Here is a 23,998-nt window from a genome sequence, read left to right on the forward strand (position 1 = left end):
AGTCAACATGACTTCGTTTGTTTGTGCATAACTTTTAGCAACATTTTCTGTTACCGATTCCCAAGAAAAAATATTTATTACATTGATGTTTTATAATTGACAAAATTAACATTAAATTTTCTAATGGTATATCATGTAGGTGTGCATTTCTCTATTAAAAAAAAAAAAAAAAAAAAAAAAAAATGTACACATGTGTGCTTGTTCAATTCTTTGGTATTATCTTAGTAGTGCATACCTATGAGATATAGCATTAGAAAATTAAATATCAATTTTGTAAATTATAATACATGAACATAGTATGCAATTTTCTTATTGAAATAACAAAAAAAAAAACTTGCTACAAGCAAATCTACTAACGAACAAAGCCACTAGGATATGGTATGGACACCATACTGTTGTCACGAACACAGCCACTAGGATATGGTATGGACACCATACTGTTGTCTGTCCAGTCCAGTCACTGTCACATGATGGCTTTTGTGGACTGGGTGTTCTCCAAATACAGGCGACATTAACAAGTGCTGTTACAAAGACAATAGGGCTTCCTTGGACTTCATAAGAGAACATGGGGTTCTGCCATCGTCTGTTAATTGCCTGAGGTACAATAATAATCAGGCCATCAGCATCCGTGACGATGACTACAACCCATATGATCTTTAGAATTTGAGGTACCAAATTACTAAATATAGGTTAGGTTAGAGTAGACAAATTTATCATCCTTTCATTTCTTTGACTTCAGCATCTATCAAAACAAAAATGGCGTATCATTCAACCGCCACGACTTCATTCTTTACTATATCATATGTTTTAGTAACATTTTTGCTATTGATTTCCACCAAGAAAATCACATATTTAGTTGATGTATTATAATTTTCTATTGCTGTATTGCATAGGTGTGCACAGCTAAAAATTTACCAATTGTTTTGTGCTTTAAGATTCAGAAGTTCAGATTTATTCTTATTCTGTTTTAGCAAACTTCAAGAATATTTAATTTCATTATGTAATATGTAGATATCTAATTTTCATGGTGAACATGTCTGGGCTATGGGCCTGCAACCTAGAACTAAATTTCATAACTTCAGTACATATTTCATGTCGATTATATCACAATAGTCTAGCACATTTAAATTGGTTTGTAAATAGCCTTGAATTTGTTCCGAGTCAAAGGAATACCCACATTTTTTCCCAAAGTTTCAAGAACATTTAAGTTAATTTTGGAACTGACTAACAAATTTGTAAACTATTCAACAAAATATTTTTCTATGTAAAATAATTATTATTTATATGTATTTATAATATTTTCAGTATTCTGAGATTTGTTCATTTGAATTTATTATGACATTTGGAATTCTGGGTTTTGTCATCCATAACTGATATCCATAACTGGTGAGAAAGGTGAGAAACTGATATCATATCCACATGAGAATATCATGCCTTTATCATTTATATCAAAGAATCTAAGGCAAAACCATATGGTCAAAAAGAATCTAACAAGTTTGTTATTCAGGCTATGTCAGGTAAATATCTTCATACTACACAATAACATCCTTCACCTACCTATCATTATCTCTAATCATTAGTTCCAAATGGTGGTATACCATGAAAAAACACCATCCAAATTCCTACAACCTGGGAGACTTTTTCCCAATATTATGTCTAAATAAAATACAATTCAACCTTAGTTTGGTCAAGCAATAACCCAAAGTAATTGTGGTCAAAATCAATGTAAAAAATATCTAAACACCAAAGTCTTGGGAAAATATTTTGTTTGAGTACCCAGACTGCCAGAGGGGCATTCGTAAATATCATTCTATTCCCACCTCAGTTTCCTTCACCACTTTGTCTCATAAAATATTTAAATGAAAGACCACCAGAGGCATGTAACCCGACATAGTTTAAAATAAAACAAGTAAGTGATACAAAATCAAAACGGGCCCTACAAGTAAACAAACACTACTCCAAGGGGGTGGAGAACCGTAGTCAACTAAGTTGATATACAGTTTCACATTCTAGGGAGAGATATACACCTCATGCAACGTACATATACCTCACATATTTTTCATGTAACTCCAAGCATTTTAACAACGCTGAACATTACATCAACAAAATTATACTATACCATTGCAGAGGATATTTGCACTTGCTCTTGTGATACTGTAATGGATCATATGAAACTATAAGGGTAATGATATCATAGGCAGATGTTGAGAAAAGGAAGATTCTTACTCCCTATGAACGGTCAGTAATCGTTTAGAATTTAGAGTTGAATTCCCTATGTTTCCAATATTCCGACAATCTCATTTAGAGACTTTGTTATTATATTTGTTTTATTATAATAAATAAATACAATAAAGCACTAGCAATTATTATTATTTATTTTCATAAAAACTCAATTAAAGAAAAAATAATTTTATTCTTATACAAAGTTTGGATAGTGCTCATTTGACAAACTACTACGATATTCGTAAACAAATATTTTGTGTTTATGCCAGTGTAAGATACGAAATTAAAACCTATTATTATCTAAATCATCTCTGTGTCAACACTGCTGAAACTAGTGTATTGATGTTTTCAGATATATCAGCATTGTTATTAACATAGGATTATATCATAGTAATCCTTATCTTTTGCCAACAAATTGTTTAGAATTGTCTTTCTGGCATTTCAAATTAGCGTCGGAGTTTTCGACTAGAAGGAACGTAAGACCGCCTAGGTCTTTAGGAAGTGTCACGCAATTTCAAATAGTAAGTAACTATATAATATAAGAAGGGTGTGTTTTGCTAATGATTAAGATGTTATTTATGTCCATTTGCAGGACTACATTAGGATAAACCATAAACAATTCATATATCGAGAGAATAAGGTATTGATAAAAATTAATTTTGTTTCTTGAGAATAATAATAGACCTGATGTGTATGGTAAAATACGAATGATTTACTCTAAAAGACTTAGGAATGGTGCCCAAGGGGCGAGCGAGAAGGAAGGATATAATACTAGTGATTTGGTAGAAAAAAAAAGTGGTATAGGTGCCGAAACGAAAGGAAGAGCGAGAAGGTAACGCTTGTTACTTGGGGTCTCTCACTAATATTACCGACCAAAACCAACCAAGGACAGTTTTTGCTCAAATTACTTACTTGGTTTACTTGGTGAAGTTCCGAGGTCAGTCCTCACAGCCATAGTGATGTACCACTGCTGCCAGTCCTGCTGTCCCTCCTCACAAGGGCCAGTTTGTCTGTTGTTGTGTTTGATGAGAACCTACTGATGGCAGTGTAGCCTGGCACTGGGGGCTCATCTGGCACCTTCCATAGAAACTTGTCCAGTACATGCTTGAAGCTGTCCACCAAGCATTTGGTTCTCTCTCACTTCTTTTGGTCGGGCATTGAAAATTTTTGGACCCTTGTGACCTAGCCTGGATGCCAGTAAGGTCTTAACCCCTTCCATACGGTGCCGCACACGTAGGCGTCATGGACTTAGATCTCAGTGGCAGCAGCCAATGCCAGCCGTACGACGTGTCGTAATAATACTCGCATCATAAAATATAGTCACCGCTTATATCAACCGTTCTCTCTTCACCCGTGAATTTTGATAACCATAGAAAATGCGATTACAAAAGAATTAGAAAGAATGTCATTATGGAGGGGCGACTACAATAAATATAATCAAGACGCCGATATGGCAGCCTCGCGAATACACTCGCTCCCCATGACGCCTACGTGTGCGGCACCGTATGGAAGGGGTTAAGCCTCTCTAGGGCTCTTGGCGGGAGAGTTTGTCTCTCGCACTTGCACCCATGCCTTACGCTATGGTATGGCTTGATTGTTGAGGGTGTGGGGTCAGGGACAAGGCCCTCTAGGATTTTCTATGTATAGATGTAAATACGCACGAAAACAAGCGTGGCGCCACCATCGCGCCGGTACTGTTTATGCCATATTTTGTGACCCGTTGGATTTTGTTTGGCTTAGTTTGAATGCTTTGAGCATTCAATGCATGTGCAGGATGTTCAAATTATCTTGTTGTGCAAGTGTATGCCCGATTCTTCAAAAGCAAACAAATATTCACTGATTCAAACGCAAATTTGGTTATCAACCTCGGCAAATTAGTTTTTCGAGTAAAAATATTAAGGTAAGGCACCAAGAAAACTATCTTAATGTAAGAAAACTTTTTTTTAACCTATTTTCTCCCGGATATTAGCAGCTCAAGATTGTTGAGTATTATACACGTGGTGATTTGTTGACCCAAAAACCTTCACATGCCAAGTTGCATGTGCACTGAATGGCCTACTGGCTCCAGTGCTTGGCCTTCAAGCCAAAAATTCCATAAATCAATCAATCAACCAAGTTGTATGTCAATTGGGCCAGTGGTTTGGATTTTATGGATTCTACTAAATGCCGTCCAGAGCCGTCCAATTCTAAATTAAGCCATCTTTTTTCATCATAATGCCATTAAATGGTGTATTCTTTAATTTACAATATAGCGGCAGCGTGTCGATCCACGACATGGTCTTCCTGTAGAAGATTGAACCCTGGCGGGGCTGATACTATATCCTGCGTCTTTCATAGAAATATTTCCTCGCGTGTAGCGGCTTCATTGTGCAATTCAAATGAATATTCAGTGGCGTCTCTTAGGCGTTGAATTGAAGTGTCGAAATTGAATGTACGTGGTTGAAACTGTGTAAGGATGCAAGTGCTGCACCAGTAACCCAGTGTCATATCTCCTAATTCTTCGAATATTTTTCAGGCCAGAACTTGACAAGAAATAGAGTTTAGTTTGATCCATACCACCAGTGATCATAGATGTCGGGCTGGACGAATCGTAGCTGTGGTCAGTAATATTGCATAGGATAAAAACGTAACTTCTCTTTCATCAAATTACATGGGAATTACACATTCTAAAGAAAATAGGTCAAATAATGCAACCATATGCTAATTTGTGAGAATCAACACCATCTGAGATCGAAACCTTTATTGGTACAACGTTTCGCTTGTTACAGCTTTTTCAAGTACAGACATATGGCAAACACTCTGAGTACATATAGGCCGACGGGGAAGGAACTGGGAGAGGTTATCAGGGAGGGGTGGGTTTTAGGTGGAAGGGCGGAGGGGTGTGTGTGTGAGAAGGGGACATGTGGGACTTGGTGGAGAAAAAGGAGGACATTTCGGACAGTTTGTTGAAATGGACTAAGGGGGACATTTCATACATTTGTATAATGCGGGTAACAGATGGATGATAGGAGGGGCGATGTTGAACATGCCTCCGTTCTGCTCAAAGGTTTTGAAGCTTTGAATGGCGGCCGCTTCGAGGCATTTCCTCCTCACCCTGTCTGGTTCACTAAAAAGAAGCTCTGCGTTATCCCAATCCATCAGGTGGTCGTTGGTGTTCCGGTGGATAACACAGGCGTTGGTGGTGATGTTGTTCCGGGAATCGTAGCGATGCTCCCGGATCCAGGTCTTCAGGTCACGGGAGGTCTCGCCGATATATACTCTATCACATCCAGCACAGGGTATGCGGTAGACACCAGCGTTTTTTCCCCACATTTCGTCCTGGCTGTCACTCCTTCTAGAGAGCTCTTTGATAGTCCTGCTGGACTGGCCCACTACCTGAATGTTACAACGCCCAAGTGTCTGGGTGAGGGTGGTGACGCTGCTGGCTGGAAGGATAAGCCTCCTAGCTGGATCTTTCGTAGGCTCCCGCCCTTCCATTATTTTGAGTGCCTTTTTCTTGCACTGGTGGATGATGCACTCTGGATATTTTAATTTCTGAAAGACCTCCTTTATGTTCCTAAACTCGTCCTCTAAGAATTCTGGGCTGAACATGGTGGAACTGAGGATCAGTCAGGAAATGAAGAGGCATGCTGTAATCGTCTCCTTGGCTGCAGGGCACTCCAACTCCGAGGTCGCTGCATTCCTGAATGTCATCAAGTTGTTCATTTTCAAAGTTTGGAGAGAGCTTGATGCTGCCAGTGGCAATGTGGTAATTGTTTCTCACTGGAAAAGACATTGCTGGCATTTGTACAGTATCAGTTCTGTCCAAGCTGCCATCGACGAGAAAGTCCATAAGGGCATTGGGCAGGGAGTTGCACGTTGATGAGGCCACCATCCAACATGTGGTTCATGAAAACCTCCGTTACAAGTCGTACATGATGCGGAGAGGATAGTTCATGTCCCAGACAACCAAGGAGAACCAAGTGACCAGGGCCAAGCATCTCTTACATACATATACTAAAGGCTTTTTTCCCCCATATAAGGAGGTAGCAAAAGACCAAAGGCATAAAAACTACTCTCACCCATTCCATCCCCATCATACTCCACTCCCCTCCACCCTCTTCCCTCTCTCTTATCTTGGCACCTCCTGGATGACGGGTCATCCCTGCATCTTGCCCACTGTCCCTGGGTCAGAAGCAGTGTCCCAAGACACAGCACATCCACAGCAAGGCCGACCCCCCTCCCCCCTCTCTGTCCCCTCATGCAGAAAAGTAGAAGACTGGGAGAAATCCCTTCGGGCTGTATCAAATTATTTCTCACACATACTCCCTCACTCCCCATCCCCTATCTATTCCACCTCATGCATCACAGCATCATCCATATACAACCATTCTCCATTCACCCGTATCTTCTGTCCTCTCCCATCCTTCCTCAACAGACATTTCCCTCTTTCCTAATGCCCCTTTTACCCCATCCATCCATCTAATCCTAGGTTGACCCCTCATGTTCACTCCTTCCACCTCTGCCTTCCACACCTCTTTTACTAGTCTTTCTTCACTCATTCTTTCCATGTGTTCAAACTATCCCAAAACTCTTTCATCAACCCATCTCCCAACTCCCTTTCCACTCCTGTTCTCCTCCTCACCACCTTTCTCACTCTGTCCAACCTAGTAACCCCTATCATATTTCTCAGGCACTTCATCTCATACACATTAAAACTCCTTCCTCTTCCATGATTCTGCCCCGTACAGTGCTGTCAGTACAATCACTCCTTCATACACTCTCCTCGTAACATCCATTCCCAAATGTCTATTTCTCATTAGAATTTTTAATCCCTCAAGGCATTACTTGCTTCTCTCAATCTGTATTCTACCTCCACCTCCACTCCTCCCTTTCCCGCCACATTCGTACCCAAGTACCTAAAACAATTTAAATAATTCTTTGCCGGCAAATACATCTATAGAGCAAAAAATAACCACTGAACCCAGACAAGTTTAGTGTGTTGAAAATTATAACCAAGCTCAATACTTTTATTTATTTATTATTATTATATATATATATATATATATATATATATATATATATATATATATATATATATATTTGTAAAACAGAAATCCAAATAATTGCGGACCAGTAGCAGTTTAATATTGATTACTTTTGTACAGTAAAATGATTTTTTTTTGTTGTGTAAGTACAGTATCTGTTGACAGACTTTCATGAAAACTGGTTAGAATGACTAGAGCATGATTTTCATTATGAAAAATCAGCTTCCTAGCTCAATTAGATAGAAAAAATGTCTGAAACGGACCAATATCCTTAAAGCTGGATGGTGGCCCAAACAGATGTGCCCGTGTGGTTTATCATGGGAGAGATTTCTCATCAGGGCTGATGTCTGGAGGAATATGTGGTTGGTCTTGGAGTGCTAGATTTGTGACCTGAGTGTGTAGGTGTGTTTGTATGGATATGTCTGAAATGGACCAATATCCTTAAAGCTGGATGGTGGCCCAAACAGATGTGCCTGTGTGGTTTATCATGGGAGAGATTTCTCATCAGGGCTGATGTCTGGAGGAATATGTGGTTGGTCTTGGAGTGCTAGATTTGTGACCTGAGTGTGTAGGTGTGTTTGTATGGATATGTTGTATTTCAGTGGTGGTAGGTTGTAGATGTTTGATTAGTATGCAGGTGGTGTTTTCTTTTTCCTTCCAGCATATAGAATCTGTCTTCTGTAATAGGACAGATGTGTGGAATGAGATGTTTGTATAGAATTGTTTGCTTATTTCCATGTGCTGGTCCTTGCTGAGGATTCTGGTTTTATTGTATGGATGTTCCATTGGTTCTGGTTCATCTTGTTATTGTTCTAAATGCTGTGTTTTGTGCACTATTTAGTTTTTTGATTGTTGGAACCATGCCATCGAGGTGTAGTTAAGTGGGGTTAAGAACTGTATTTAGAATGTGATTGTAATATTCTTTGGGTTGTTATAATTTCATCCTTTGTTACTTTTATCCTAGTTACTTCTTCCTTTAGTTTAATAAATTTATCCTTTTGTATATTTGTCTGCCTTGGGCCCCATCTCTTCATCCTTCTTGTTCTATTTTTAAACCTCCTCTTCCTTTTTCTCTTCCTCTGCCTCCACTTGTAACAGAAACTGCTTACACTTTCACAATTCAGGTAGCAATCTATATTTTTTTCTCTCTTATTAGGTAATTGGAGGATACATGTAATATGGTATTAATGAAAGCTATATTTTTGCAGAATTGAATCAGAATTAAGATGGATATTCGACCAAATAACACTATATACATAAATAATCTCAATGAGAAAGTAAAAAAAGAAGGTTAGTCTTTTCTGTGTTTCTTATTATATTTCTTTTACATGTAAATTTTGTATTGTATTTTATGATTATACATTTCCATATACAGGGATGTCATGGAGATACTGTATGATCAGCATAGAACTATTATTGGATGATAGTGATTTTTGTTTTGCAGAGTTGAAAAAATCTTTGTATGCCATCTTCTCACAGTTTGGACAAATTCTTGATATTGTTGCACTGAAGACATTAAAGATGAGAGGTCAGGCTTTTGTAATTTTTAAAGAAGTTCAGAGTGCAACAAATGCCTTAAGAGCAATGCAAGGATTTCCATTCTATGATAAAAATATGGTAAGTATTACTAATGGTTCAGTTTTTCTGTTTAGCCAATTATTTCATGAGTCATATTTATGATGATAACAATCCTTGCTCGTTTATGCTGGTCTGCCCTGTGAGGAGCAGTCAGATGCAGATACATATGGCCCCCTAACTTCATGTGGAAGCTTAGGGCTGAAATATGACTCCATGCAGAAAAATGTGAACTGAGGAATATAAAATCAAGTCCTTAAAATCTGAATGCTCTGACACCTGTGTTGGGATTTTGTTTCTTTTATTTCAGTGACCCCTCATTCTGGGTCTTCCTTCAAGGTCTCTCCACCCATTTCTGTTTCCCACACTTTTTGTCTTTATTTGCTCCTTTTCACATGTTCAAACCATCTCGGCATTCTTTGATCAACCCTATGTGCCAACTCTTTCCAACCTCCCACCTCCAAAACCTAAACCAAAGTTCAAAACCCTGTGGTGCATAAAAAGATGAGCATTTAGATTTTAAAATTTGGGGTGAATCACTGAAAAATATGTGTACTTGTTTAGTGCAGTTTTACTTGGTATTGTGCTGTTCTCTGTACTTTGACAGAAAATTGCCTATGCTAAGTCAGATTCGGATATTATAGCCAAGATGAAAGGTACCTACAAAGAGAGAGGGAACAAGAAAAGAGAAGAGGAAAAGAAGAAAAAGAAAACAAAAGATGTCAAAACTGTTACACCAACTCCAGCAGGTAACCTAAAGAATAACTTTTCTTCAGTAATACTATAAACTCCTTATCTGCATTATTTATGTATGTGTGTGTGTGTATATATATATATATATATATATATATATATATATATATATATATATATATATATATATATACATATATATATATACATACATATACCAAGGCTTTTTCCCCCTTACAAGGGAGGTAGCCAAAAGGAAAAGGCATAAAATCATTTCCACCCATTCCATCCCTGAATACACTCCACCCTCCCTCTTATCTTAGCACCTCCTGGATGACGGGTCATCCCTGCACCTTGTCCACTGCCCAGGGTCAGAAGCAGTGTCGCAAGACACAGCACATCCACAGCAAGGCCGCTTCATTAAATCGGCGACCCCCCCTCTCCGTCCCCCCATTGCATAAAAGGAGAAGACGGGGAGAAATCCCTTCAGGCTGCGTCACATTTTGCTCACACATACTACCTCACCCCCCCATTCCACCTCATGCAATCACAACATCATCCATATACAACCATTCTCCATTCACCCCTGTCTTCTGTCCTCTCCTGTCCTTCCTCAACAGACATTCCCCTCTTCCCCAAAGCCCCTTCACCCCATCCATCCACCTCATCCTAGGACGTCCCCTCATGTTCACTCCCTCCACATCTGCCTTCCATACCTCTTTTACTAGTCTTTCTTCACTCATTCTTTCCATGTTTCCAAACCATTCTAATATTCTTTCATCAACCCTATCTCCCAACTCCTTTTCCACCCATTCTCCTCCTCACCTCCTCATTTCTCACCCTATCTAGCCTAATAACCCCCATCATACTTCTCAGACACCTCATCTCACACACATTCAAACTCCTTCTCTCTTCTCTTATGTTCCATTTTTCTGCCCCATATAGTGCTGTTGGCACAATCACTCCTTCATACAGTCTCCTCTTAGCATCCATTCCCAAATGTCTATTCCTCATTACACACTTTAATCCACCAAGGCATTTACTCACTTCTCTCAATCTACATTCTACCTCCACCTTCACTCCACCTTTTCCTGCCACATTTGCACCCAAGTATCTAAAACTATCCACTTCCTCCAGTCGCTCTCACTTCCAGTCTACTGCCACTTTCACCCCTTGTACATCTCATCACCTTACTTTTACCCACATTTATCTTTAGCGTTCTTCTATCACATTCAGATTGTGGCTCTTAAGAAAGTCAGGTTATACAACAAAGGAAATAGGCTCTGTTTAAGGGTAAGAGGGCTCTTGACGGGTATGTGACTCGTATACCCAAGCACTGTGATCCTACAAATTACAATTCAGACTGACACCTCGCCAAACACTTCTGGGTTACTTTCCTTGATTTTCCTTGCAGTCACTCATGGATTAGACCCAAACTGATGTCTTACAATTGACTGGGCTCTTTTACTTGTCTTTACTGCCTTTCCAGGCCTCTTTATCTGAGTGGGAGTGGAGAGACTACCTTCCTGGTGAAGATTGGTAACCCAGCATCTAACACTTTGTGAACACGCACCAACCTGTTCAGCTGTTTCTTTCGTTGTACAACTGGATTTCTTTGGGGCTATGATCTGTGCAATGGTTTCTTGCAATAAATCCTTACTAGAGCCTAAATTCACAACATGGGTGAGGGGGGGGTGGAGGTTAGGCTAGGACACTCGCTGCACAAATTCTTCCCCCACTGTGGCAAGACAACAACTGAACGTGTTGGTTTCTGGCTGGATGATTACTTCCATATATAACATTATGATGGTAGACGGCACATTCAAATGGTGTGAAAATTCACCCCCTTAACCACTTCAGTACGACTCAAATTCTCAGGTGCCGCATCAGCTGCCATATGTAATTTGCATCACACTACTCACATTATAAAATATAAAGTCACTGCTGTATTTTTTTTTGACTGAGTAATAATAAATACAGAAAATGTGATCAAACCAGTTTGCAGAATCCAGGGATAACTCATATGCAACTATAAAAAATATATACAGATTGACCTCTCATTAACGGACACTGCATTACCGGATATCGGATGCAACAGACAAAATCCGCTGGTCTGGTCTGACAGTCTACATTTTGCGGGTAGGGTGAATGCGTCTGTTAGTTTGGCATTTGTCCGCTGAATGACTTATGGTGTGATGGCGCACACTTTGTTTTGTTTACTAGTTAACAAGATCGTGATCGGTGTGGATGTTTGGACGTTTATTAGCTGTGTTTGCGGTGTTTTCACTTTGTTTTCTGTGTTTTTGTTGCTGTTGTTTAGTGCTGTGCAATCACTATGCCACCCAAAAACCACTCCAAATCAACGGATTATTCACATCAACAGACACCGATACTCCCCTTTTAGTCCGTTAATGAGAGGTCAATCTGTATAATCAAAACGCTGATGCAGGCATCCTTGTGTACCCACTTACATCTTATGACACCTACGTAGGCATCATTGTACTGAAGTGGTTAAGGGTGTTTCCATTTTTGACATTCCATTGATCTACCACAGCCCTGGTGGACCAATCTTATGATGAACACTGTACATATTAACTTGTCATTGTGGATTTATTACCTGTTTGGCTTTGTATTGATTGGAATTCTGTGATGGCACTTTCCATGAAGTAGGACTGGTGGATCAGGGTGAATAGTCCACTGCTTTTGCCATCAGTCTGGTCATGTCCTATGGTATTGAAGCTTTGTTTCTTTTATGATGGCAATGTTGTATTATTTGAGGAAGTGTTCACATTCTTTTTTATTTTATTTTTTATGCTAATTGGAAAGAGGGGAATGTCTGTTGAGGAAGGATGGGAGAGGACAGAAGATAGGGGTGAATGGAGAAGGGTTGTGTATGGATGTTGCTGTGATGCATGAGGGGGAGGGGATGGGGGGTGAGGGAGTATGTATGAGAAATAGATTATGCAGCCCGAAGGAATTTCTCCTTGTCGTCTTCTTGTTGTCTGCATGAGGGGGTTGCCAATTTAATGAAGCGGCCTTGCTGTGAATGTGCTTTGTCTTGCAACATTGCTTCTACCTAGGGCAGTGGACAAGATGCAGGGATGACCCGTCATCCAGGAGGTGCCAAAATAAGAGGGAGGGTAGAGGGGAGTGGAGTATGTAGGGGATAGAATGGGTGGGAGTGGTTTCTATGCCTTTGTTTTTTGGCTACCTCCCATGTAAGGGGGAAAAAAGCCTGGTATATGTATGTATTGATTCCATCAATGTTATATTGTAAGATGTTGATGTGTGTTCTCTGTATTTTAGGTTGCTGTACGTGGTTGGTGTATTGGTGGGGAACGATTAGGATCTGGGTCAGGAGGAAGAGGAGGGCAGGGGAAAGGGGGATGGCAAGGGTGGGGGTGGAGTTAAAGATACAGGCTGGGAGTGGGATGGTGGGAGTGAAGTTATGGGTGGACAAATAGAATAGGTCTAGGTGTTTGTGTATTATGATGGTTTCTGGCTGGATGATTTGTTACCAAATGTGCAAATGAGGTGGGCCCAGTTTTTGTATGCGTTGCAATGAACTGAACCCTTTGTCAGCATGTGATGATTTTGGAGTATGTTGGATTTGTATTTTGTTGTGGGTCCAGGATTACTCTCTAATTGTAGAAGAGGGATGATTGCCAGAAAAAAATGTAAAGATGTATTGTTATAAAAAGGGTTGTGGTACTCGCCTGGGTAGCCAAAGCTACTCCCAGGGATTGGTGCCACCTGTGTGAGAGCCGGTGGCAGGGATATTTTGTGGCTGATTGGCCCCCAACTTTTAGGGTTAGGGTGTGGTTCCATAACGAAGATGCTGCCACACACCTTAACATGCTGTAATATGGGGTAGTGTTTTGCCAATAACTTGATATATTTTATTACCACAGCAGCCAAAAGTGGAGGACCTGCAGCTCCACACCCTGCCTTGTTCAACCAGCCCCCTCCTAGCCAGACCGGTGTAGGTGTGCCTGAACAACCACCCAATCAGATCCTCTTCCTCACAAACTTGCCAGACGAAACTTCGGAAATGATGTTGTCCATGCTTTTCACACAGTATGTAAAACAAATTAATTCTGTTGACAAAGGGAATGTTTCTATGTTGCCTTTTGACCTGGATAGGGCTTGCCAGACATTCACTGTTGTATTATTTTTGTTATACATCTTTATGTTGGCACAATTTCTATCCATTGTAATGATAAATTGTTTAAAACAAGGGAATAATTAGGTAATCTGGCAGAAGTGCTGATTATATATGGTATGTGAGGTATATGTATACACTGGTGCATCAGGAAATTTGAAATAGTGATGAATAATGGTTGGATTTATTTAATTATTTTTTATGATATATATGTATGCATATATAAACTCACTACAGTAAATATAACAAATTAGACAAAGAAACAGTGTGTGCAAACACTTCTCAAGATTTTAGGAAAAAAACTTGATGCTGAAAGATACAAAGACATGTCACCACGAGCATAGCTTCCTTCCTGTATAATACAATTAGGTAAATATATATATATATATATATTTTTTCCCTCCACAGATTCCCAGGCTTCAAAGAGGTTCGGTTGGTGCCAGGGCGTCATGACATTGCTTTTGTCGAGTTTGAGAATGAGATGCAATCAGCAGCAGCTAAAGATGCATTACAAGGATTTAAGATCACTCCAACCCATGCGATGAAGATTGCTTTTGCCAAGAAATAATGTCTGTCCCTTAGCACCAGTTATTCCAGATGCATTTTTTTTTTTTTTCCACACATTTTTATCAAGTGCAAATTAGTATAAATAATTCCAGCATTGATTTGTACAGAAGGAATACCCTTCATTTGAAATAAAATATAAAAAATGGATAACTCTTTTATATAACAAAAGGCCTTTTACCACTCACAAAGGGGTGGCTATGCAAATTAATTGCACAATATTTTGTCACTGGTAGTCACCATTGCTTGTATCTGGGGACAATATCATGTCAAAATTGCTGATGTTCAACTTCAAAATTTGAATGAAGCAATGTGATATTTTACATACATATACCAAAGGCTTTTTCCCTCCTTACAAGGGGGATAGCCAAAAATAAAAAGGTATAGAAACCACTCCCACCCATTCCATTTCCTATAAATTCCACTCCCCTCCATCCTCCTCCCTCACTCTTATCTTGGCACTTCCTGGATGACGGGTCATCCCTGCATCCTGTCAACTGCCCTGGGTCAGAAGCAGTGTCGCAAGACACAGCACATCCACAGCAAGGCCACTTCATAAATTTGGCGACCTCCCCTCGCCGTCCCCTTGTGCAGAAAAAGAGAAGACGGGGAGAAATCCCTTTGGGCTGCGTCAAATTTTTTCTCATGGATCCTCACGCCCCATCCGCCACCCATTCCCCCTCATGCATCACAGCATCATCCATACACAACCCTTCTCCATTCACCCTTATCTTCTGTCCTTCCTCCACAGACATTCCCCTCTTTTGTAATGCCCCTTTCACCTCATCCATCCATCTCATTCTAGGACACCCCCTCATATTCACTCCTTCTGCCTCTGCCTTCCACACTTCTTTTACTAATCTTTCTTTACTCATTCCATGTGTCCAAACCATCCCAATACTCTTTCATCACCCCTATCTCCCAGCTCCCTTTCCACTCCTGTTCCCCTCACCTCACCTCCTCATTTCTCACTCTAGCCTAGTAACCCCTATCATACTTCTTAGACATTTCATCTCAAACACATTCAAACTCCTCTCTTATGTTCCATGTTTCTTCCCCATACAGTGCTGTTGGCACAATCACTCCATATAACCTCCTCTTAGCATCCATTCCCAGATGTCTATTTCTCATTACACTTTTTAATCCACCAAGGCATTACTTGCTTCTCTCAATCTACATTCTACCTCCACCCCCAATCCTCCCTTTCCTGCCACATTCGCACCCAAGTATCTAAAACTATCCACTTCCTCCAGTCTTTCACCCTTTATGCTCACTTCCAGCCTGCTGTCACTCTCTCCCCTTGTACATCTCATCACCTTTTGCCCACATTTATCTTCAGCTTCCTTCTTTCACACACTTTCTCAAACTGTCACTAACTTCTGCAATCCCTCCTCTGAGCCTGCTACAAGCGCAGTTTCGTCAGCAAACAACTGGCTCACCTCCCACTTCTCTCCATTTTCTTTAACCATCTCCAACCCCTGACCCACTACCCTTGCATTCATCTCTCGCACCACCCCATCCATGTAAAGACTGAACAGCCAGGGCGATGTAACACATCCCTGACGAAGTCCCTGAAGTCTCACCTTTACCTCAAACCACTCACTCTCTCCATTTCTAATCCTAACATAAGCTCTACTATTGTAAAAATTCATGACTGCTCTTAACAGCTTTCCTCCTATCCCATATATCTGCAGTGCCTCCCAGAGTGCCTTCCTGTCTTCCCTGTTGTAATTTTTTTTCAGATCCATAAAAGCCCAAAAAACATCCTTACCTTTTCCTATAGATTTCTTACATATCTGTCTTACCACAAAAATCTGATCTACACAACCTCTACCTGTCCTAAACCCACACTGTTCCTCACCAATTACTCCCTCTGTACCTCCTAATCCTCTCAATCAAGACCCTCCCATAAGCCTTCCCAACTACACTCAACAAGCTGATCCCTCTGAAATTACTACACTCACACTTGTCTCCCTTTCCCTTGTAAAGCAGAACTATACAGGCACTCCAGTCCTCCGACACTCTACCCTCTCTTAAACATTAAATAACCTCACCAGCCAGTCCACCATAACTGTACCTCCTTTCTTCAGACATTCTGCATGGCATCCATCCAACCCAGGTGCCTTACATGCTTTCATCATCTTAACAGCTGCTTTCACTTCATCCTTCCCTATTTCTCCTTCATTTTCCTCACTCATCACTCATTTTCTTAGTGCTTCCCACTGCAACTACCTTTCCCTCCCTATCCTCCTTCACATTTAGCAACTCCCTAAAATACTCTGCCCACCTTCCTCTCACTGCCTTCTCTTCCATTATCATCTCTCCATCTACACCTTTACCTTTTCTCTACTTGATTCGCCTCCTCTTCCTCTTAATTTCCTTCCAAACATCTTTTTATTACTTTCAAAATTTTCTGTCATACTCTTACCATATTTCACATCTGCTCTCCTCTTATCTTCCTTTATGTTATGCTACTTCCCTTCTCTTCACATTGTAGCTCAGTGTTCATAAACGAAACACCTCAAAATGAAGTCCTAACTGAAGCCTGTGAGAAGTATAGGGGAAACTCACTACTGTAAATATACATACATATACCAAGGCTTTTCCCCCCCATACAAGGGAGTTAGCCAAAAAGAAAAAGGCATAAATCCATCTCCACCCATTCCATCCCTAAATACACTCCACCCTCCCTCTTATCTTAGCACCTCCTGGGTGAAAGTGGCAGCAGACTGGAAGTGAGCATTAAGGGAGAGCGACTGGAGGAAGTGGATAGTTTTAGATACTTGGGTGCAAATGTGGCGGGAAAGGGTGGAGTGGAGGTAGAATGTAGATTGAGAGAAGAGTAAATGCCTCAGTGGATTCCTCAAGTGTGATGAGAAATAGACATTTGGGAATGAATGCTAAGAGGAGACTGTATGAAGGAGTGATTGTGCCAACAGCACTGTATGTGGCAGAAACATGGAACATAAGAGAGGTAGAGAGGAGTTTGAATGTGTTTGGGAAAAGGGGTCTGATAAGTATGATGGGGGTTACTAGGCTGGATAGAGAAATGAGGAGGTAAGGAGGAGAACGGGTGGTAAGGGAGTTGGGAGATGAGGCTGATGAAAGAGTATTAGGATGGTTTGGATACATGGAAAGAATGAGTGAAGAAAGACTAGTAAAAGAGGTATGGAAGGCAGATGTGGAGGGAGTGAACATGAGGGGGCATCCTAGGATGAGATGGATGGATGGGGTGAAGGGGGCTTTGGGGAAGAGGGGAATGTCTGTAGAGGAAGGATGGGAGAGGACAGAAGACGGGTGAATGGAGAATGGTTGTATATGGATGATGCTGTGATACATGAGGTGAAATGGGTGTGGGGATGGGGGGTGAGGTAGTGTGAGAAAAATTTGACGCAGCCTGAAGTGATTTCTCCCTGTCTCCTCCTTTTCTGCATGGAGAGGGGGGGGGGGTCGCCGATTCAATGAAGCAGCCTTGTGTATGTGCTGTCTTGCGACACTGCCTCTGACCCAGGGCAGTGGACAAGGTGCAGGGATGACCCGTCATCCAGGATGTGCCAAGATAAGAGGGTGGAGTGTGATAGGGATGGATTGGATGGGAGTGGTTTTATGCCTTTGTTTTTTGGCTACCTCCCTTGTATGGGGGAAAAAAGCCTTTGGTATATATATATATATATGTGCTTATTATTACTTCCCCGTCCTCTCATTTTATGCAATGGGGGGACGGAGAGGGGGGGTTGCTGATTTGATGAAGCGGCCTTGCTGTGGATGTGCTGTGTCTTGCGACACTGCTTCTGACCCAGGGCAGTGGACAAGGTGCAGGGATGACCCGTCATTCAGGAGGTGGTAAGATAAGAGGGAGGGTGGAGGGGTGTGGAGTGTATTCAGGGGTGGAATGGATGGGATTGATTTTGTGCCTTTTTCTTTTTGGCTACCCCCCTTGTAAGGGGGGAAAAAGTCTTGGTATATGTATGTATTAGTTTATTATTTATCATTATTTATATATATATATATATATATATACATACATATACCAAAGGCTTTTTCCCCCTTACACAGGGGGGTAGCCAAAAAGAAAAAGGCATAGAAATCACTCCCACCCATTTCATTTCCCATATATTCCACTCCCCTCCACCCTCCTCCCTCACTCCAATCTTGGCACCTCCTGGATGATGGGTCATCCCTGCATCCTGTCAACTGCCCTGGGTCAGAAGCAGTGTCGCAAGACAGCACATCCACAACAAGGCCGCTTCATAAATTCAGCAACCCCCCCTCTCCATCCCCTCATGCAGGAAAGGAGAAGACAGGGAGAAATCCCTTTGGGCTGCGTCAAATTTTTTCTCATACATACTTCCTCAACCCCCAACCCCCACCCACTCCCCCTCATGCATCACAGCCTCATCTATACACAACCCTTCTCCATTCACTCCTATCTTCTGTCCTCTCCCGTCCTTCCTCTACAGACATTCCTCTCTTTTGTAAAGCCCCTTTCACCCCATCCATCCATCTCATCCTAGGACGCCCCCTCATATTCACTCCTTCCACCTCCGCCTTCCACACTTCTTTTACTAATCTTTCTTCACTCATTCTTTCCATATGTCCAAACCATCCTAATACTCTTTCATCAACCCTATCTCCCAGCTCCCTTTCCACCCCTGTTCTCCTCCTCACCTCCTCATTTCTCACTCTAGCCTAGTAACCCCTATCATACTTCTCAGACATTTCATCTCAAACACATTCAAACTCCTTCTCTCCTCCTCTCTCATGTTCCATGTTTCTGCCCCGTACATTGCTGTTGGCACAATCACTCCTTCATATAACCTCCTCGTAGCATCCATTCCCAGATGTCTATTTCTCATTACCCTTTTTAATCCACCAAGGCATTTACTCCCTTCTCTCAATCTACATTCTACCTCCACCCCTGCTCCTCCCTTTCCTGTCACATTCGCACCCAAGTATCTGAAACTATCCACTTCCTCCAGTTTTTCACCCTTAACCCCTTCCATACGGTGCCGCCTACATAGGCGGCATGAGGAGCAAGTGGATACGCGAGGCTGCCATATCGGCGTCTTGATTATATTTATTGTAGTTGTCCCTGCGTAACTGACATACTCTCTAAACTGGCTTCATCACATTTTCTATGGTTATCAAAATTCACGGGTGAAAGAACGATCGATATAAGCGGTGACTATTTTTTATGATGCGAGTATTATGACGCAACATCGTACGTCTGGCAGCTAATGCTGCCCGCGAGATTTTGGCCCGGAGTGAAGTGGTTAATGCTCACTTCCTGCCTGCTGTCACTCTCTCCCCTTGTACATCTCATCACCTTACTTTTGCCCACTTTTATCTTCAGCTTCCTTCTTTCACACACCTTCTCAAACTCTGTCACTAACTTCCTCAATCCCTCCTCTGATCCTGCTACAAGCACAGTGTCGTCAGCAAACAACAGCTGGCTCACCTCCCACTTTTCTCCATTTTCTTTTATCATCTCCAACCCCTGACCCACTACCCTTGCATTCACCTCTCACACCACCCCATCCATGTAAAGATTGAACAGCCAGGGCGACACAGCTCACCCCTGACGAAGTACCAGTTTTAATGGAGAGTGTGAATTTTTTTAGGTAAAGGTGGGACTTCGTCAGGGGTGTGTTATGTCGCCCGTCTGGGGTATTGGCTGCATGTTATTGTGGCAAATTAGCATGCAGTTGATACTTAGGGTCTATATGGGGCACCCCTATGGACCAGAGCCACACATCATTTTGTCTGTGATAGAGGAAAACTGTACATAGAGAAATGATGACACTTTTATACTACGACTGTCCCTCCGTTATGCTGTTCCCCAACCCCTTGTTACTGTCCTGTACCATTTCTCTGAATATTCATTTCCTTTTTTTGCCTACCTACCCTGTGGTGGGGACAAAAGAATACTGCCACTGAGTATTTCCACTTGAGTCATAAAAGGCGACAAAAAAGGGACGGGGGATGGGATTAGGAGTCCTACTACCTGTAGCCCCAAAAGGGGACATTCCTAAAAAAGGAAGTATATATATATATATATATAATTATTTTTATTCTCTTTTTTTTTTTTTTCACATATTACCTAGTTATGGATCAAAAGGTCTTTTGTATTCCTTGGTAAAGATCATAAGGCTATGGAGTAACATGTGTATGGATCAGCTAGTGAATATGCTAGCATAGTATCTTAATTGCACTTGTGTTGATGTGTTGCATGAAAAGGTGTGTATTATATGATGTAGTTTAAAAAGATTTATCTTGGAAGGAAAGTAGAAAAAAGATAGTAATGTTTGCTATTTCCCCTAAAAGAAGATAATGATATTGAGGAAGAAGGCAGGAAAAGAGTAAGCTGTTGCAAAAGGGTGTATGTAGGGTATACAATAGCATTCCACAAGTGCAAAAAGGATCTTGTCACCAAACATTAGAAAACCATGGGTGAGAGGAGAATGCTATTCTAAAGTATATTAATACTAGGGAAGAGGGCTATGGATATAGGTAATCATGAGTTTTAATGGTCTTCCAGATGGTTTAGTGGGTGTTCCTCACATTGTTTTTAGCTTAGGAGTGTGGATGTGAATTCTGATGAAGGCAGAAGGGTGTAAAAATTGAAAGCAGTTGATGGTGCATCCTGAGTTGCTTGGTCAGCTCATTTATTGCTGGGAATATCATCATGAGACCACTTAGCAAAATGACACTAATTTGAAGAAAAAAATTCAGATGAGTCATGAATGGATATCCAGTACTTCTATCCTTGGGACAATATCACAATGAAGAGGAGTCACAGGGATGATAAAGGAGAGATTGATGGAGGACAGTGGAAAGGAGGGGTAGTAGAAGTTATAAGTGATCAGTATTATGAAAATTCAACTGTTTCTTTCTAATGATTTCTACATACATATACCAAGGCTTTTTCCCCCTTACAAGGGAGGTAGCCAAAAAGGAAAAGGCATAAAATCATTCCCACCCATTCCATCCCTGGATACACTCCACACCCCTCCACCCTCCCTCTTATCTTAGCACCTCCTGGATGACGGGTCATCCCTGCACCTTGTCCACTGTCCTGGGTCAGAAGCAGTGTCGCAAGACACAGCAAGGCCGCTTCATTAAATTGGCGACCCCCCCTCTCCGTCCCCCCATTGCATAAAAGGAGATGGGGAGAAATCCCTTTGGGCTGCATCAAATTTTGCTCACACACACTACCTCACCCCCCCATCCCCCCACCCATTCCCTCATGCATCACATCATCCATATACAACCATTCTCCATTCACCCGTCTTCTGTCCTCTCCGTCCTTCCTCAACAGACATTCCCCTCTTCCCCAAAGCCCCTTTCACCCCATCCATCCACCTCATCCTAGGATGTCCCCTCATGTTCACTCCCTCCACATCTGCCTTCCACACCTCTTTTACTAGTCTTTCTTCACTCATTCTTTCCATGTGTCCAAACCATCCTAATACTCTTTCATCAACCCTATCTCCCAACTCCCTTTCCACCCCTGTTCTCATCCTCATTTCTCACTCTATCTAGCCTAGTAACCCCCATCATACTTCTCAGACACCTCATCTCAAACACATTCAAACTCCTTCTCTCTTCCTCTCTTATGTTCCATGTTTCTGCCCCATACAGTGCTGTTGGCACAATCACTCCTTCATACAGTCTCCTCTTAGCATCCATTCCCAAATGTCTATTCCTCATTACACTGTTTAATCCACCAAGGCATTTACTCGCTTCTCTCAATCTACATTCTACCTCCACCTTTTCCTGCCACATTAGCACCGAAGTATCTAAAACTATCCACTTCCTCCAGTCGCTCTCCCTTAATCTCTTCACTCCAGGGCACATCGCACGTCTGGCAGCATTAGCTGCCCGACGTGCGATGTTGCGTCATAATAATCGCATTATAAAAAATAAAGTCAGTGCTCAATCGTTCGTTCTCTTTCACCCGTGTATTTTGATAACGATAGAAAATATGATGATGCCAGTTTAGAGAGAATGGAGGATACATAGGTACGACTGCAATGAATATTATCAAGATGCCGACGTCGGCATCATCGAGTACCCACTTGCTCCTCATGCCGCCTACGTAGGCGTCACCGTATGGAAGTGGTTAATGCTCACTTCCAGTCTACTGCCACTTTCACCCCTTGTACATCTCATCACCTTACTTTTACCCACATTTACCTTTAGCTTTCTTCTATCACCTACTCTCCCAAACTCTGTCACCAACTTCCTCAAACCCTCCTCCAATCCTGCCACAAGCGCAGTGTTGTCCGCAAGCAATAGCTGGCTCACGTCCCACTTTTCTCCTATAATAATTTCTGTTTCTGTAATTATTCTATTATGATTCTGCCATATAAGTTATCAGGAACCTGGGATACTCAAATAACTGATATCTAAACTTTTTATATTTGAATTTTCATCCTTTTACTACATAAACTAATAATGCATGCATTTTTTACATAAACTGATAGTTTGTTTTCTTTGCTCTCATTATATATTTCACATATATGCACATACCAAGGGTTTCTTCTTCCTTACAAGGGAGGTAGCCAAAGTCAAGACATAATTCTACTCCCACCCATTTCATCCCCACCAATTCCACTTCCATTCATCACCCCTCCCTCCCTCTCATCTTGGCTCCTCCTGGATGACAGATCATCTCTGCATCTTGCCCATTGCCCTGGGTCAGAAACAATGCAAGACACAGCACATCCACAGCAAGGCCACTTCATTTAATCGTTGACCCACCCTCTCTGTCCCCCTCATCCAGCATAAGAGAAGATAAGGAGAAATCCCTTTGGGCTGCATTAAAATATCATTCACACACAACCACTTCCTAAACCCCTATCCCCTACCCACTCCCTTTCATGCATAACACCCCTGCTAATCTCTATTTTACTGGTTTACATTTCTTTGTTTAATCATCTCGTTCACATCATCAGGACTCATGATGTGACTGTCAACATGATATATAATATATTAAACTAAAATTAATGCAGAATATTTTTATTACACAAGTATTGTGGAACATTACAAGCAATTTACTTTCTTTTTAGTTAATTTAAGGTACAAGGAATATGGACAGTATTTTATTACATAAAAATTACATCTGACTGGTCCAATATTAACAAAAGTGCATACCAAATATTCATACTCTTTAGTGGTGAGGTGTATTTAACACTTAATTTGCTTGGAAATAGTTGATCAGATGTTGAAGGTCAAGAGATCCATAATTATCTAAAATCTCCAACAGCTGAGGAACTCTGCTCTTCACATTGATTCCCTTAAACTTATATTTGTCAATGTAGAGGTCAGTTATCATACCTGAAAGGGAAAAAATAATGTAGTGTCATATATTGTGCTATTACCCTAATTTTTTGTCTTATGCAGTGTTTTCATATGAGAAAAATATGGAGTGGAGGGCATCCCCTCATCACATCCCATTTATTCATCTATGACACATGATCCAAGACCACAGTGAATCACATGGGACATATTGACAGCATTTTTGTCTTCCTTCCACAGGGGGGGCGGGAGGAAGTAGTCATAGAAGTGCTAAAGAATAGGTTGAAAGGGATACCAGCAGTACAAAAAAAGTATAATCATTCCTTTTTGAGAAGACTTCAACTTTACCATAGGATACTCCAAAACCAGTCCTTAAAGAATTGACTACATGTCACCAAACAGTCAATACCCCAGGATGAGTATTTGCTTCGACTCCCCCAACCCCTCTATAAGG

At 41.2% G+C, this 23,998-nt stretch overlaps 3 protein-coding genes across 11 annotated transcripts in view; 1 reads left to right on the forward strand and 2 right to left on the reverse strand.

The window, feature by feature from the left end:
• Positions 1–2,223, reverse strand: part of Vps26 (vacuolar protein sorting 26) — a 161,998-nt gene extending 159,775 nt beyond the window's left edge. The window contains exon 1 of one of the 2 annotated variants that reach the window (XM_076212332.1): positions 2,120–2,223. In XM_076212332.1, the coding sequence (XP_076068447.1) occupies positions 2,120–2,122 (3 nt within the window). In that variant the 5' untranslated portion in view covers positions 2,123–2,223. The remainder of the gene's footprint in view (positions 1–2,119) is intronic. The other variant, XM_076212288.1, reaches the window with a different exon arrangement.
• Positions 2,224–2,446: 223 nt separating this feature from the next.
• Positions 2,447–14,397, forward strand: snf (U1 small nuclear ribonucleoprotein A snf). Of its 3 annotated transcripts, XM_076212509.1 has the most exons (7): positions 2,458–2,744; positions 4,739–4,822; positions 8,459–8,540; positions 8,695–8,867; positions 9,433–9,574; positions 13,430–13,595; positions 14,089–14,397. In XM_076212509.1, exons 3-7 carry the CDS (start codon positions 8,477–8,479, stop codon positions 14,246–14,248), a joined length of 705 nt encoding a protein of 234 aa, XP_076068624.1. In that variant the 5' UTR covers positions 2,458–2,744; positions 4,739–4,822; positions 8,459–8,476; the 3' UTR covers positions 14,249–14,397. The 3 variants fall into 3 exon arrangements, with proteins under 3 accessions (XP_076068712.1, XP_076068530.1, XP_076068624.1); XM_076212597.1 differs by lacking the exon at positions 4,739–4,822 and having other exon boundaries at positions 2,447–2,744; positions 13,433–13,595; XM_076212415.1 differs by lacking the exon at positions 4,739–4,822 and having other exon boundaries at positions 2,448–2,744.
• Positions 14,398–23,250: 8,853 nt separating this feature from the next.
• Positions 23,251–23,998, reverse strand: part of LOC143041056 (BBSome complex member BBS7-like) — a 157,266-nt gene continuing 156,518 nt past the window's right edge. For all 6 annotated transcript variants that reach the window (XM_076212825.1, XM_076213094.1, XM_076213064.1 and 3 more), the window contains one exon: positions 23,251–23,583. In XM_076212825.1, the coding sequence (XP_076068940.1) occupies positions 23,441–23,583 (143 nt within the window). In that variant the 3' untranslated portion in view covers positions 23,251–23,440. The remainder of the gene's footprint in view (positions 23,584–23,998) is intronic.

Source organism: Oratosquilla oratoria, chromosome 1, assembly GCF_046742065.1.
Source record: "Oratosquilla oratoria isolate Oo_2021 chromosome 1, ASM4674206v1, whole genome shotgun sequence".
NCBI lineage: Eukaryota > Metazoa > Arthropoda > Malacostraca > Stomatopoda > Squillidae > Oratosquilla > Oratosquilla oratoria.